This window comes from Dryas octopetala, chromosome 6 (assembly GCF_963921425.1).
Source record: "Dryas octopetala chromosome 6, drDryOcto1.1, whole genome shotgun sequence".
NCBI lineage: Eukaryota > Viridiplantae > Streptophyta > Magnoliopsida > Rosales > Rosaceae > Dryas > Dryas octopetala.
Genome location: NC_141371.1, coordinates 17,677,172 through 17,691,205, shown reverse-complemented (window position 1 = coordinate 17,691,205; position 14,034 = coordinate 17,677,172). Strand labels below are relative to the sequence as shown.

The window sequence follows — 14,034 nt, the reverse complement described above, 5'->3', positions numbered from 1 at the left end:
CCCAGCCCTGACGACTTCCAGTGAGCTGGCGTCGTCGCCATTTAAGTCACCATCTGAGAGAGAGAGAGAGAAAGAGAGAGAGAAGTTTAATTCTTTTTGTTTTGTTTTTCAATTTTAATCTTTTTTGATTTTTTTTATTTCAATTTTAATATTTTTAGTTTTAATGTTGTTTAGTTTTAATCTTTTGTAATTTTAAAAAAATTATTAATTATAAGCACTCATCACTACATAACGTTATCGAACGGTGTTTCAGAGTGTTTGAGGTTCGTTTTTCTATTTTGAAGTTAATGCTCAATTATTCACTTAGGAAACAACAACTCATTCCTATTGCATGTTGCACATTGCACAACTTCATTAGAATGCAATCAAGGGGTGATAAAATGTTTCATCAATACCAAGCTGAAGACCTTGATGTGGTAGATGAAGAAAGCTCGAGGGCAAGTCACTATAACAATACTATCAATAGATATCACCCATTTTATATCAGATTTGAAATCGACTGATATTGTAAAAATTATAATATCAGATAATTAGTTGATTTCTAAACTCTATTAGAAATCATATGATTTTTTTTCAACTGATATATAATATCTTTTATAAAGACATCGGTCTAAACTGTCAACTGATATCTTAACACACCACTTATAATTTTTTTGTCTTAACATCCAAACACACCTGATATGCAATGGTATAGGTCAAGAAGGGGCAAACATGGACTTGAATGAGAAAAATCAAATGAGTGATATTAGAGATCACATAGCTGGGGCTATGTGGCTAACAGCTATGTGGCTAGACTATGTTAATAACCGGTCTTAGAATTTGTGTTAAATTGAACTTTTTGTTATCTTGGATGTTTGAATGATTCTTAAATTTGTGTTAACTTGAAGTTAACTTTGTATTATTTTGAATTATTCTTGAATTTGTGCTATGAAATTTTGTTATCAGTCTTAGGTTATGAACCTTGTGTATTGAGTATTGGGTCAGGATCTCGGACCTCGGTTCTTGGATCTCGGGTCTCGAGGGTTGGGTCGTATTGAGTCTTGGTTTCAAATTCTAAGTCTAAATCCTTATACAAACAACGTATGTATTGAAAAAAAAATTATTTTTAAAAATATCTATCAAACCAGTTTTCAAAAATTTGAAAATTTAAAGACAGTTTTTAATTTTCATACCAAACAAATTTTTAAATTTTAAAAAACTGGATTTAAAATCTCACATTTAAAAAATGGATACATGTTTTTGAATTTTTTTTCTTTTGAAGTGGATACCAATTAAATTGTCTAAAAGTTCTTTAGTTGTTTAGTAAATTGTATATAAAAAAAAAAAAAAAGATGTAAATATTCTATTTGGCAATCTCAATTGGGTCAACTAGGAGGTTAATTCATCTTAGGTGTGACCCAAGTATTGTCCGAAAACAATAGAAGAGCAGAAATTGGAGCAATGGGAATAAGTAGATCGAGGATGCAGAGTAGATCGATGGATACAATTGAACGCTGAGTCCAATCTGAAATCACCAGACCTATTAGCAGTAATCGATCTGCATTCCAATCAATGAATCTGAAGGAGAGGGAGGCCACCTCCAATGAATAAGTTACAAAAATTCCTGGATCCCATGTAATGTAAACAGCTAATTTATGACCATTTTGTCAGATTCAACTCATTTCCATCATATATAAATAACATCTTATATATATATATATATATCATGGTCAATATATAGACTCAATACTCAAATATTGAGGCAGCTTCATGCATTTTGTATCATGCTGTTTACATTACATCGCATAAAATAAACTAATTACCCATTTTACCATTCTTTTTCTTTATTATTTTTTTCCAATATTTATTTATAGACCACACCACAACTTGATAGATGCACAATCATGGCATTAATTTTCTGATGGTTACTATTGAAACATATACTTAGCAAAATATATCTTACAAGAATTATATGCTTATTATTAATAACGAGTTCTCTTACTTGCCTAATTGCATTGTTTACCCAAAAACTACAAATAAAGCTAGAAAAAAGAAACAAATATTTGAAACCTAATCCAATATTAATTGGTAAAGCTAGTTAGTAACGGCCATGGCTGCTTTCTGAATTTTGAGTTTGATCAAACCTACAAAAGCCGATCACACAGCGAAGGCAGCCTTCGAATAAAGTTCAAAGCCGGCGACGGCATTCGATCGCGGAAGATCGGATGGCGCAGGTAATAGAACCCACACGCCATAGCCATCATCTTCGACGGTACCAAGTACAATATCACAGCCACGACCAAACACAACCCGATAAAAATCCCCGTGGCACGTGGATCGCGCCACGTCACCAAGGCCTGCACGCGCTCCCCTTGAGTGGCAAAATCCCCCAGTACCGTCTGCACACGTGCCCCAAGCATCCGTAATTTATCGTACCTGCCCCGCACGACCTCGAATGATCTAGTGCTTGGCACCGCATCAAACTCCTCATCCAGTTCATCCCGGTCAACGCTATCGGCCAATGAGAGCTTCGGGTCAAAGTGCTCTAGTGGGCCCTTGGAACGAAACCTGTAGTTCCAAGCACCAATCACAAACACGTAAAATGCCAAGGTCGGGACAATCAGATCCGGGAACCATACAAACAACACCAGCAACGCGTGTACGAGAACCGTAGCCATTGGATTCTTCCAGGAACGCGTGTCGTTTATCCACCCTACGATGTCCATCACGCCCGCAACGACCTTGATGATCCTGAAATAATTCGCACGTACTTTCCTCATGCTAAAGCCCTGTGAATCCGCATCCAGCATGCAAAGCACGACCTCGCGCCCGAGCGGCGGTTCCGATCGTGACAAGTGTGCGGCCACGATCTTCACTGCTGCTCTCCTCAACACATCTTGCTGGAGCACCCCTAGTGGCTTTATGTGGTGCATCAACGGCAGCAAAGGCTGTGAGTACACGTGGATTAAATCCAAGGTAGGACTCACACGGACGAAGCGTATGGCTATCTCCAGCTCACCCATTTTCTTCAAACCAGCGGGAGATAAAACCAGCAAAGGGTACGTATTTTTGTACACTTTACCTGTAGCCAGCGTAGATATACGTACGCGAAGCTTCCCAATATGGAAGTCGGGACGCGTGGCGTCCTTTGAGCCGTCGATTTCAAACACTCCGTTGCTGTCAAAGACGCCGATACTCAACACCGTGCAGGGATCAAAGACCTTGAAAGTGTACTGCTCGTTCCACTTGGGGTCCAGACTATCGCACACCGTACGCGTGCGGACCCACTTAGAACCATACTTGGCAACACAATATGCGTCCGTACAGCCTTTACCGTTTACCGTCTTGACCGGTATCAAGTTCTTGCAACCAACAATGCCCAGCTCGACGGTGCCAACCGGTGGCTTCCAGAGCTGCCTGGCCGTGGGGCGGTAATCACTGCACACGTGCGCCGCCTCGTCCATCACGTGGTACCCACCGTCGAAGAAAAGGCGTAAATGCAGTCTGCCTCTGTACACTCTCTTCTCATCTTCCAAGCTGAACCATTTGGATGCGACCTTGCGGTCGTCCACGCGCCGTTCGATGTCGGAGAGTGGGATTTTCGCGACGCCCAAGGTGACCGGTCCTTTCGGTTGCCGGTTCTCTAACGAGAAAACCAAGCGGTCGCTGAACGGCTCCGCGGCTACGAACAATAAGTCTTGGTTCCAGGACGGCGTGCCGTTCGAAGTGACGGAGGGTTCGATCTTGAGGGATTGGAATCCCAGCTGGGCTTTGAGTTGGAACGTGAAGTCCTTTAACGATGCCGTCAAAGGGAGAATGTCTTGGGCTTCGAGGACTGTAGCTCGGAGATACCACAGCTTGGGGGACTGGTAGACCTTGGCTCGCGAGTTTGGGCTGCCGGCTGTGTCGGTCTTCCAGGCCTCGGGGAATGACTCGTCAGCCTGGGTGCCCATCCACGTGGCAAGCATTAGATCGCCGTTGATGCGGGCCCCGCCTCCTTCCAGCCTGTACCACTGTGGGGCCAAAGGACTGTCCGGCGGGTCCCTCAGCGGTATCTCCGAGACGTCGAAACAGACCCCGCCCAGGAAGTTGTGTCCGGAGGCCACGTCGGAGGCGGTGGGGTCGAACACCGGTGGGTCCCACACGGAGACCTCTAGGATGGAGGCGGAGTCCGGTGATTGGCGGCCGAAGGCGAAGGTCTGGTCCCACTCGAAGCAGTGGGTTTTTCGGGCGGGCTTGGATGTGATGTGGTAGCTGGAGGCGGAGATCTTTACAACCGGATTGCCATTGGCTGGGAGGAACCGCGCTTTCACCACTCGGACGAAGAGGTAGTGCATCTTCTCCACCAGATCAAACGACGGCCGTGCGATCGTCATACTTTCAGTTGGCTCCAACGTATTACTGTAGTTGACTCCACCTGCCGCTGGCCTCGCCATTGGCTGTGGACCGTTGAATCCGGCGAATTTGACTTCTGGCGCCACTGATTTAGACACGGAAGCTGCGCTGCGTGCCATGATGTCAACTTGATCAGCAACTTCACGTTGCATGGGTTCAGGAGCTATTTCTGGTGGTGGGCCCACCTGCTGATCATCGGCGGATGGTGGTGGTGGTGGAGGATCAGAATCTTGAACTTCAGTAGCCGCAGTTTCTGGTGGCGGCGCAACCTGAGCCGGTGGCTCTTCAGTGGGCTTTTCGGTTTCTGATGGCGGCGGTGGGGATTCCTCTGGTGCATCTGCTTTCTTTGCCTCTTCTGGCGGGTGATCAGGCGGTGGCGCCACCTCCGATGGTGGAGGTGGTGCGGTTTCAGCCTTATTTTCCTCCGCTTGCCGTGGCGGCGGGGGCGGAGAAGGCGGAGCAGGAGGAGGTACAACCTCGTCCACGTAATAAATCTTCAATCCAATGTCGCCTTGAATCCAACTAAAGAAGTTCTTCTTTTCCAAGGGGAAATAGATCAAAGCCTCCTCGCCTTTCTTGACAATCTGAGTGGAACTCAATCGGATCCTCCCGAGAAAGTTGTTCCTCCGGGTCGGGCCTACATTCCTGTCGTGGTACACATCAAGCTCAAGAAGATCGCCAAACACATCAGAAGGCTTACCGAAGTTAAACTCAAGCAACTCGTTCCACACGGGGTTCAAGTCTTGTATCACCGTTTTGGTGCGCCTTCGCTGCCCGTAGAAGTCCACCAGCACGTACGGGCTGGACGTCCCGTGCCCATCTTTGGGCGAAAGATTGCGAGCCTCAACAACCTCAACTATCAGTTTCCGTACAGTGGCCATTGTCGTTGGAGCTTGATTCAAATTATATTTCACAGCAACGTCCCTGCAGCTACTCTAACTATATATCATATTTTACTTTCAAGTTTCAAATGAAAAAGAGAAGAGCTAATCTTGGGTATACAGAGAAACTATGTAGAGGTACATAAATTGTTTATCTTTTAATATTTTAATAACCTATTTTGTGCTGGAAAAATAGAAAAGGATAGGAGATCTAATGTGAAACCGAACGAAGAGAGGTAGTGGGATTCTGCTAGTTGTGTGGCAAAGAGAAGAAAAAAGAAAAAAAAAAAAAAAGGTGGTGATAAGAAAATTATTAAAGGTGCTTAACTTGATCTCCAAGCAGCTTTAGACCAAATTCATCTTTTGCTTGTTAGGATAATATTTTTCTTTTTTAGACTGAAGATTCTGTGGCTCATAGTTTAGCTTTAATTTCCTTTTGGCCATCCTTCACGTAGTTTTATTTGAAGCTTCTTTTAATTTTATATGTTTATAGGTTGATGGGGTAGGATATATGGTGCCAAGTAAAGGCATGCTTTTTCCAAAGATGAATAGCTTTTGTGTCACCGACCGCTGTTTTCTGCCACCCAACATTGCCTTTCATGATAGTGAAGATAACTGGAAATTTTGACAAAGATGACACTAGGTAGCTAGCTAGCTAGAAGCTACCTCATGTACCCCAAGCCTTTCCCACACTTCAATAAATCTTGGTCTGATTGATTAGAAATATAGTATTGGGGGTCACACTCACGACAGAGATTCTGATAAGTTGGGCTCCACTTTATAAAATTTGAATCCAAAACGTACTTAGTGAGAAATTTAAGTCATTAAGTGCCACTACTTTGAAAAGTTGAATTAATTATATATGGAATTGAAGATTGTGTTCCTGAATTGGATACTCTCCAAAACTAGGCAGTGCAGAGTTGCAGACTCAAGATGTTTAGTTTTTAAATTATTTATTAAAGATTATTTCAGTAAAAAGTTAACTCAATCGAAAATTATTTAATTATATAATTATTTTTGAATAAATAAATAGTTAAAGAATTTATAAAATTAGAATTAAATACTAAATATCAATAGTTTTTTAGTAAAGCAGTAAGACACTAATTTTTTTTAGTTTAGGTACTAACCTAGAGTAAAACATTTTGGATTAGGTCACAAATCAGTTTGTTATACAGTTGTGACTGTCAAACAGTTACAGTTGTAATTGTCGAACAGTCACAGTTGTGACTATTTAAAATTTATAAAAAATCAAACTTTTTAAGGGTTTCATAATTTTGATTTAGGTTTGGGGGATGAAGTCCTATAACCCAAAGACTAAATATTAAAATTTAAGCCTTACAAATATTGAAAAAACAACAAATCAATAAAAAAATTATGATTGTTAGACAGTCACAGTTCGATATAACCATATTTTTTAAAGTTGGTACCTAAACTGAAATTTAGTACCTAAAGTGAAATGACATAAATGTTTTAGTAGTTGAAATGAAAAAACATTATAATTTGGTACTAAAGCCAATGGACCTTAAAGAATTTGATTTGAGGGATGGAGAAAAAAGATGAGACCCTAATTAAGGAGTTTGAGGTGATTTTTTTTTTTTTTTTTCTTTTGGGGTCGAAAATTTGAGGTGATCATTAATGGATGAAGTTGGCCTTCCAGTGCTTAGTGCGTAGCAGCGGTTGATAGATTTGTCATGCTAAGATCTTACAAGTGTCTGGAGTTTCTTTTTGACACCTACTCACTACAAGAAAAAAGGGTTTGGGAGAGGAACGAAATTCGTCGCCCAAAGTAGAGTTTCGTCGCCCAAACGTTTGGGCGACGAAATGCGTTCGTCGAGCGTTTGGACGCCCAAAATGTGACGCCCAAGGGTTTGGGCGACGAACTTCTAAATTTCGTCGCCCAAAGACACCTGGGGCAACGGATTTTTTTCGTCTCTTAACACATAAAATTCGTCGCCCAAAGCAAGTTTAGGCGACGGACAAATTTCGTCGCCCAAAGAGGGTTTGGGCGACGAACACACTTATTCCTCGCCCAAAGCATGTTTGGGCGACGAAATTATCCGTCGCCAAAACAAGATTTGGGAGAGTAATAACTAATTTCCTCGCTGGAACGTGCTTTGGGCGACGGAATTTTTCGTCGCCCAAAGGTGTTTGGGCGACGAACAAAGCTATTCCTCGCCCAAAGCATGTTTAGGCGACGAAAAATTCCGTCGCCCAAACATTTAAAAAAAAAAAAAAATTTTATTTAAATTATATATTTAAAAAAAAATTCTTTATTCAAAAACTATATAAAACAAAATTCATAAATTTATATATCAAAATATCCATACAAAGTAGTAATTAACCCTAATATATATATAGTCAATCTATTCTAAACTAGTAGCATCATCATCATTCATATCTGACGGAGGTTGATGAGAAGATGGTGGCGGGACAAACCCAGGTATCGCCTTGGTCAATGCAGCATACAACGCCTCCTTCTCCGCTCTCTCAGCTCGTAAGTCCTCCTGCAACTTCTTCACTTGAGCGGACAACCCTGCGACGACTGCAGATGGCTGAGACGAAGATGAAGACGAAGACGAAGACGAGGATCGAACATAACGAATCCGCCCATATCCCATGCCGCGTATTTCCTTACCGGGCCTAACACCCAGTGAGTCTATCATAATACGAAGTCCGACATCGGGATCGGGTACTGGAATCGACTCCAACGGAGTACCCGGAGGGTGCTGCTCGGCCAAGCTCTCCAAATATATTTTCGAGTTGGCCACCATATCATCCTTCAAAATGTTATATATACAAGTAACCAATTAGAAAAATAAATATAAAAAATTATATGATGAATTTTAAAATATAAAAAACTAACATGTTTTGCCTTGGCCGCATCACAACCGGGATGAACATAGATATCTCCGAAAGTATCTATCTCCGGGAATTGCGACTCACGCTGAAAAAGAAAATAATTTTGTCAAAGACCCAACCAATATTAAAGAATATATATGTATTAAATTAAATAATGACGTACCCGACGTCGCGACTCCACTCGATATGAGATGGGCGTCGGACCACTATGATGGTTAAACGGCTTCCCTTTCTGGTTTCTGGCGTTGGCGACCGACTTCTTCTGTTAAATATTAAGCAAATTATAAATATGTTAGTGTATGTATACAATAATAGAATAACAAAACAATAATCGATTTTTTAAAGTCTTAAGATGATAAAACGTACCAAAAACGACGGACTCATGAAATGATCGCACAAAAAACGCCACTGGTCAGACCGCTCTACCAACTCCATAGGGGGGTTCGCCAATGCCTCAACTGCCGACGAAAATCCCTTGAAATGCACGTGTAGTTCGTGCTTCCACTGCATGTAGGACTTGATGAGTAAATCTGTCATGTACATGACAGTGAGGGGATCATCCATCTGAATGTCAAAGTTAACCTGAAAAAAATATTAGATTGTTATGAATGATCAAATTTATCATTTTGAATTAATTATTGAGCTATATACTCACTGAGATGGAGCGGATCACTTTGTGTTGAATCTCTGCCGGTAATTTTTTCCAAGTGGTTGTAACCATGGCGCACTCGGCACGAATAATAGCCCCCACATCATGCGAGAACAAACTGTCAACGTTAGGATCTAACGGTCGTCGGCCGTTTTGCACACACATGACTGGAATCCGCGCCCCAGTACTGCGCACGATCCGAGAGGACTTCAACCCACTACATGGTCCCCTCGTCGCAGTGGATGACGTCGCAGTAGATGAAGCAGAAGCGGAAGCGAAAGCGGTGACCTGACTAGAACGGTGAGATCGACGAGCCCTCCGTGGCATAGAGGGGCTCCCAGTACTCGAGGATGGCTGAACTACATCATTGGGAGCTGACTCCATCGCCTTTCACCTTATAACTAAATTATATTTCTCAAACTAATTAATCTACATTTTGTAATTAAACTAAATTTTATATTTAAAAACTAACAAACTAACTAATCCACATCACATGAACCGCTAACCACAACACATAATTGTGCACTCCCAAACTGTCCATGGGTAATTTGGACAATTCAAGAATCATATTGGAGCGCAGTCACGCCCAGCGCCCATGCGCGCGTCCAATAGACTCTCGAACGGGTCTAAGGTGAATTTAAATTTAGTGTACAAAGTTATCCACTGATAACTTTGCACGACTAGTTAAATGTACAAAGTTATCGATTGATAACTTCGCACAAGCGCTTCGTGCCACATGACCTCACCCAGTACTCGAGGAGTGCTGGACTACGTCATCGGAAATTTTGCAATTATAACTAAACTAAATGTAACATACAAACTAAACTATAATTAATCTAACAATATACATATAAGCATACAAACAAACTATTAAATTTTAGCATATAAAAACATACAAATTAATTAATCAATTTTGTAATTAATTTTAACATACAAACTAATTCACTCAAAAATTTAATACAATTATATATGAAACATTAAATACTAAATCATACAAAAACTTAACTAAAAGATAGATTAAACACACACCTCACCAAAAATGCAATTATCCTTCACAACAAATGCAACACTATCCTTCCTTCACCAAAAATATAAATCATTGTCAAATATGAGCCCAACATCAATCTAAATTCAGATTTCACAACCAAACCACTAAATTAAAAAAACCCACAACATTAACTAATTACCACTAAAATCAGAAATTTCACAACCAATTTATGCAAAATCCACAACAAGTACAAAATCCACAATATTAGAAAACATAAAAAACAGAAAATATCATAAAAAACAGAAAATACCAAAAAAAAAAACAGAAAATACCATAAAAAACATAAAATACAAAAAAAAAACATAAAATACCATAAAAAACAGAAAATACCAAAAAAAAAACATTAAATACCATAAAATACCATAAATTCAAAAAAAAAAAAAAAACAAATACCTGTGTTGAGCTGGTTTCGGCTTCGAGGGGGGGGGGGGGTTTTGGGTGAGTGGTTTCAGCTTCGAGGGGGGGGGGGTTTTGGGTGAGTGGTTTCGGCTGGGGGGGGATGGGTTTTGGTGAGGGTGGGTTATCGGGGGAGGGTGGGTTTCGGGTGGGGGGTGGGTTTCGGCGGGGGTGGGTATTTTCGGGGGTGGGTTTCGGCGAGGGTGGATTTTCAGGGGAGAGGGGGTGGGTCTCCGATGGGGGGGGGTGGGTTTCGGTAGGGGGGTGGGTTTTCGGGGGGGGGGGGGGTGGTGGGTTGCCGATGGGGGGAGGGGGGGTTTTGGGTTTCGGGGAAGGAGGGAGGAGGAGGAGGAGGAGGAGGGAGTGAGAGCTAAGAAAAGGAGGAGGCGGGATGCGGCGCTGCGAGGGTGAGGGATCGAGTGAGTGAGCGAGAGTGACTGAACTGAACCCAGAATTGGGTATAAATTTAAAGACTTTGGGCGACGAACATGAATTCGTCGCCATATTCGTCGCCTAAAGTCACTTAGGGCACCGTTTTATCCCGCCATAATTTCAGACTTTGGGCGACGCATTGTTCGTTGCCTAAAGCTACATTTCGTCACCCAAAGTTGAATTTTTTTATGAACCATGATCGTTCATACGTTCGAGCTCCAATACCAAACTTCTAGATCTCCAATTGACCTAATATTTTAGAGGAATGATCTTTGAGTGACAAACTAATAAATGAACGGTTCAGATCGTTAAAAACACAATCGACATATAAGGTTCTACATATAAATCAGTGGTTTTTGCATTTGAAGAATAAAATTATATCAACTCTTTCGTTAAAACCTTGTAGCTTCAATAATTGTGAAGACCACAACGTGATTATCACAATCAGAGCCATTCTTCATATATGTTCATACTCAAAGATCAACCCTGGAAAAAATCGGCTCAATCGGAGTTCATCTACCCGTTCGATTATTATTATAAGAATCAAGATCGTTCATACATCCTAAATGCTAAACCTAACTTCTACATCTCCAGTTGAGTTAATTTTTTGCATGGATGATCTTTGAGTGAGGCACTAAGGAATGATCGGTTCGGATCGTTAAAAACACAATACAAAAGTGATCTTCTACATACAAATACACTTGAAGAGTATAATTATATTAACTTTTGGGTAGAAATTTTGGTGATTCAACAATTTGTGAAGACTACAATGTGATTTCAACGATCGGAACCGTTCATTCTATTCGTTTATACTGGAAGATCATCCCTGCAAAAAATCGGCTAAATCGGAATTCATCTCATACTTCGATTCGTATTAGAAAATTTACAATCGTTCATAAGTTCAACCACCGTTACCTAACTTCTACATCTCCAATTGAGCTAATTTTTTGCATGGATGATCCTTAAGTGGGGAATTAAAAAATGAATGGTTATGATCTTTGGAAATACAATCGTATAATATGTTATTACATATATAAAATTGTAAACAAAAAAGTATTCTTACTTTGGGCGAGGAACTACAAATTTCGTCGCCCAAAGTTATCTTGGGCGAGGAACCTCACAATTCGTCGCCCAAACCTTTATGACATTGAGCGACAAATTTTCTTGTTCGTCGCCCTAAATTGTTTTGGGCGACGAATATATGTTCGTCGCCCAAAGTGTGGTCGCCCAAATATGTTTTTCTTGTAGTGACTTTTGTTTTATGATACCTTTTGAAAGAGACATGTGACAAAAAATGAGAGAACAAATTTTGGGGTAGGGGGAGATAAATATGATGTACGTATTTGCTTTCTGACTGTATTTCCCTGTGTCTCCCAAACTATATCTGAGTATGGAAGATATCAATTAAGGATGCAAATTAATTTCATTTTCAGGTCTGTTCAATGTTTCTAAATTGATTGGATGTAGCATTGAGGAGCTTAAAATTGCTTTCTCAACTCGCAAAATGAGAGTTGGTATTGACAGTATATTGTCCAAAAGCTAACAGTCTCACAGGTAAGAAAACTTTCAGAGAAAATATATGACTTGCATGCTTTTTTTTCTTTTTTTTGTTCCATAAAATGTTATGCAAGTTCTAATTAGATTTATAGTTTCCGTAGAATTTCATTAATTAATTAGCAAACCATAGTTCGTAGCCAACCATGCCATCGTAATTCTATGTCTCATTTTAGTGTTTTTTTGCTGACTTGTTAAGAGAACAGTTAAAAAAAGGTGAAGGAACCAAGATATGTTATTAAACCATTGAAGATATTATATATACTTTCTTTGTGTGAACTAAATTCTTAAATGATTCCTAATATATTGTTTTGTATTTCCACTTGAAATGAAGAAATTGAATGAGGAGGTTTATGAGAGCAGAAAACATGCTTAATCTATTGGCTGTTACTATTCTTTTTCTTTTGTTTTTCAGGAATATTTCCAGGATGGCATTGATATATTGGACAAAAGTTGAATTTGAAGACAACCAAGATTGCCTTAGTCTTTTTGAAACTAGTTAATTTATTATTGTACTGCCAGTAAGTGGGATGTATAGAAATATTTTTGGTGCTTCATAAATCTTGACATTGAGGTCCTTGTATAGATTTCAGACATAATTTGTATGTTGATGGTTATTTCGTGATAATAATCAATCAGGTGGACTTTAGTGGTCATTGTAGCTGCTAAGTTTCTTAAGGTAATCATGTCTAGTTTTACTTCTCATCGATCATATCTTAAAGTTTCTTAAGGATATTGAGCCAATATAACTTTCTAAAATCCACCGACTTTTTGTACCATATTTCTACACTATCGATCTATATGCAATTTAGGCCATTGGATACGAGGGAAGCGATTTTAATTGGTATTCCTCTTTTCTTTGTTTGCACTTTATTTCTTTTTTTAATATATTTTGTATATTTTCATTATACATTTTTTTAAATTTACCCTTTATAGATTTTGAATTTTTATTTTATTATCTTTTAATAATGATTACTTTTTACAGATAATTATCAATACACCCATTTTGGGCTACCTCATTCATGTATAGTCCACCCATTTAATTGGGCTTTCCAGCGGATCTAGGTAATTTCCATCCGAATTTTTTTTTTTTCCCAGTCCACTTAATTTGCTCCATCTTATTCTCCGTGTCTTTCATTTCTCACATTTAAAATATGAATTTCTCTCTCTCTCTCTCTCTCTCTCTCTCTCTCTCTCTCTTCGATGCATTGTCGTCCGGCCATGGATGGTGGCGAGACCCACTTCTCCATGCTCGCCTCTCTCTCCTCTTCCTTCCCATGGCCTTCGATCGTCCAACCACCCAGCGATGACGGCAAATCAACGTTGAGAAGCAACGGTTTTCCAGCCAATTTTCCAACGAACTCAACGATGACTCAACTCGATTATGATATTTTCCTACTCCTCTAATCATGGGCTTTCTTTTTTCTCATGGTCTTGCTTATCAATTTTGAGGAATTATGATTTTGAAATTCTTAGGGTTTGAAATTGTGATTTTGCTGTGACTGTCGGTTTCTACATATAATTCCTATCACACCAATTACATGAACAACATGAGCATTTACGAAACTAATCATACTTTTGGACCCACCACATAACCAATCTCATAATCTGAACTGTCCATTTTTTAGGTCATACTTCAAATATCATCATTGTAAAAAATCAACTATATTAGATATCATTTAGTGTAACAAATTATGGGATTAATCCATCTAATATGTTTGAATAATTATGAATTCATTTGGTTTAATTGTACCCAACGACTCTCACTTTCACATCCACCATCTTAACCTTATTCAATAGTCATTTGAGATAGTGCAAATAACAACACTTCAACTTGTCCC

The 14,034-nt window shown here is 39.8% G+C and overlaps 1 protein-coding gene across 1 annotated transcript; it reads right to left on the bottom strand.

Moving 5' to 3' along the window:
- Positions 1-2,079: 2,079 nt before the first annotated feature.
- LOC147282956 (C2 calcium/lipid-binding plant phosphoribosyltransferase family protein) lies at positions 2,080-5,255 on the bottom strand. Its single transcript, XM_086248471.1, has one exon. The coding sequence runs from the start codon at positions 5,253-5,255 to the stop codon at positions 2,124-2,126; it is 3,132 nt and encodes a 1,043-aa protein (XP_086104597.1). The 3' UTR covers positions 2,080-2,123.
- Positions 5,256-14,034: the final 8,779 nt, after the last annotated feature.

What these genes read in the sequence shown, in the direction of transcription:
- LOC147282956 (XM_086248471.1), bottom strand. Translation starts at nt 5,255, where the DNA reads ATGGCCACTGTACGGAAACTGATAGTTGAGGTTGTTGAGGCTCGCAAT.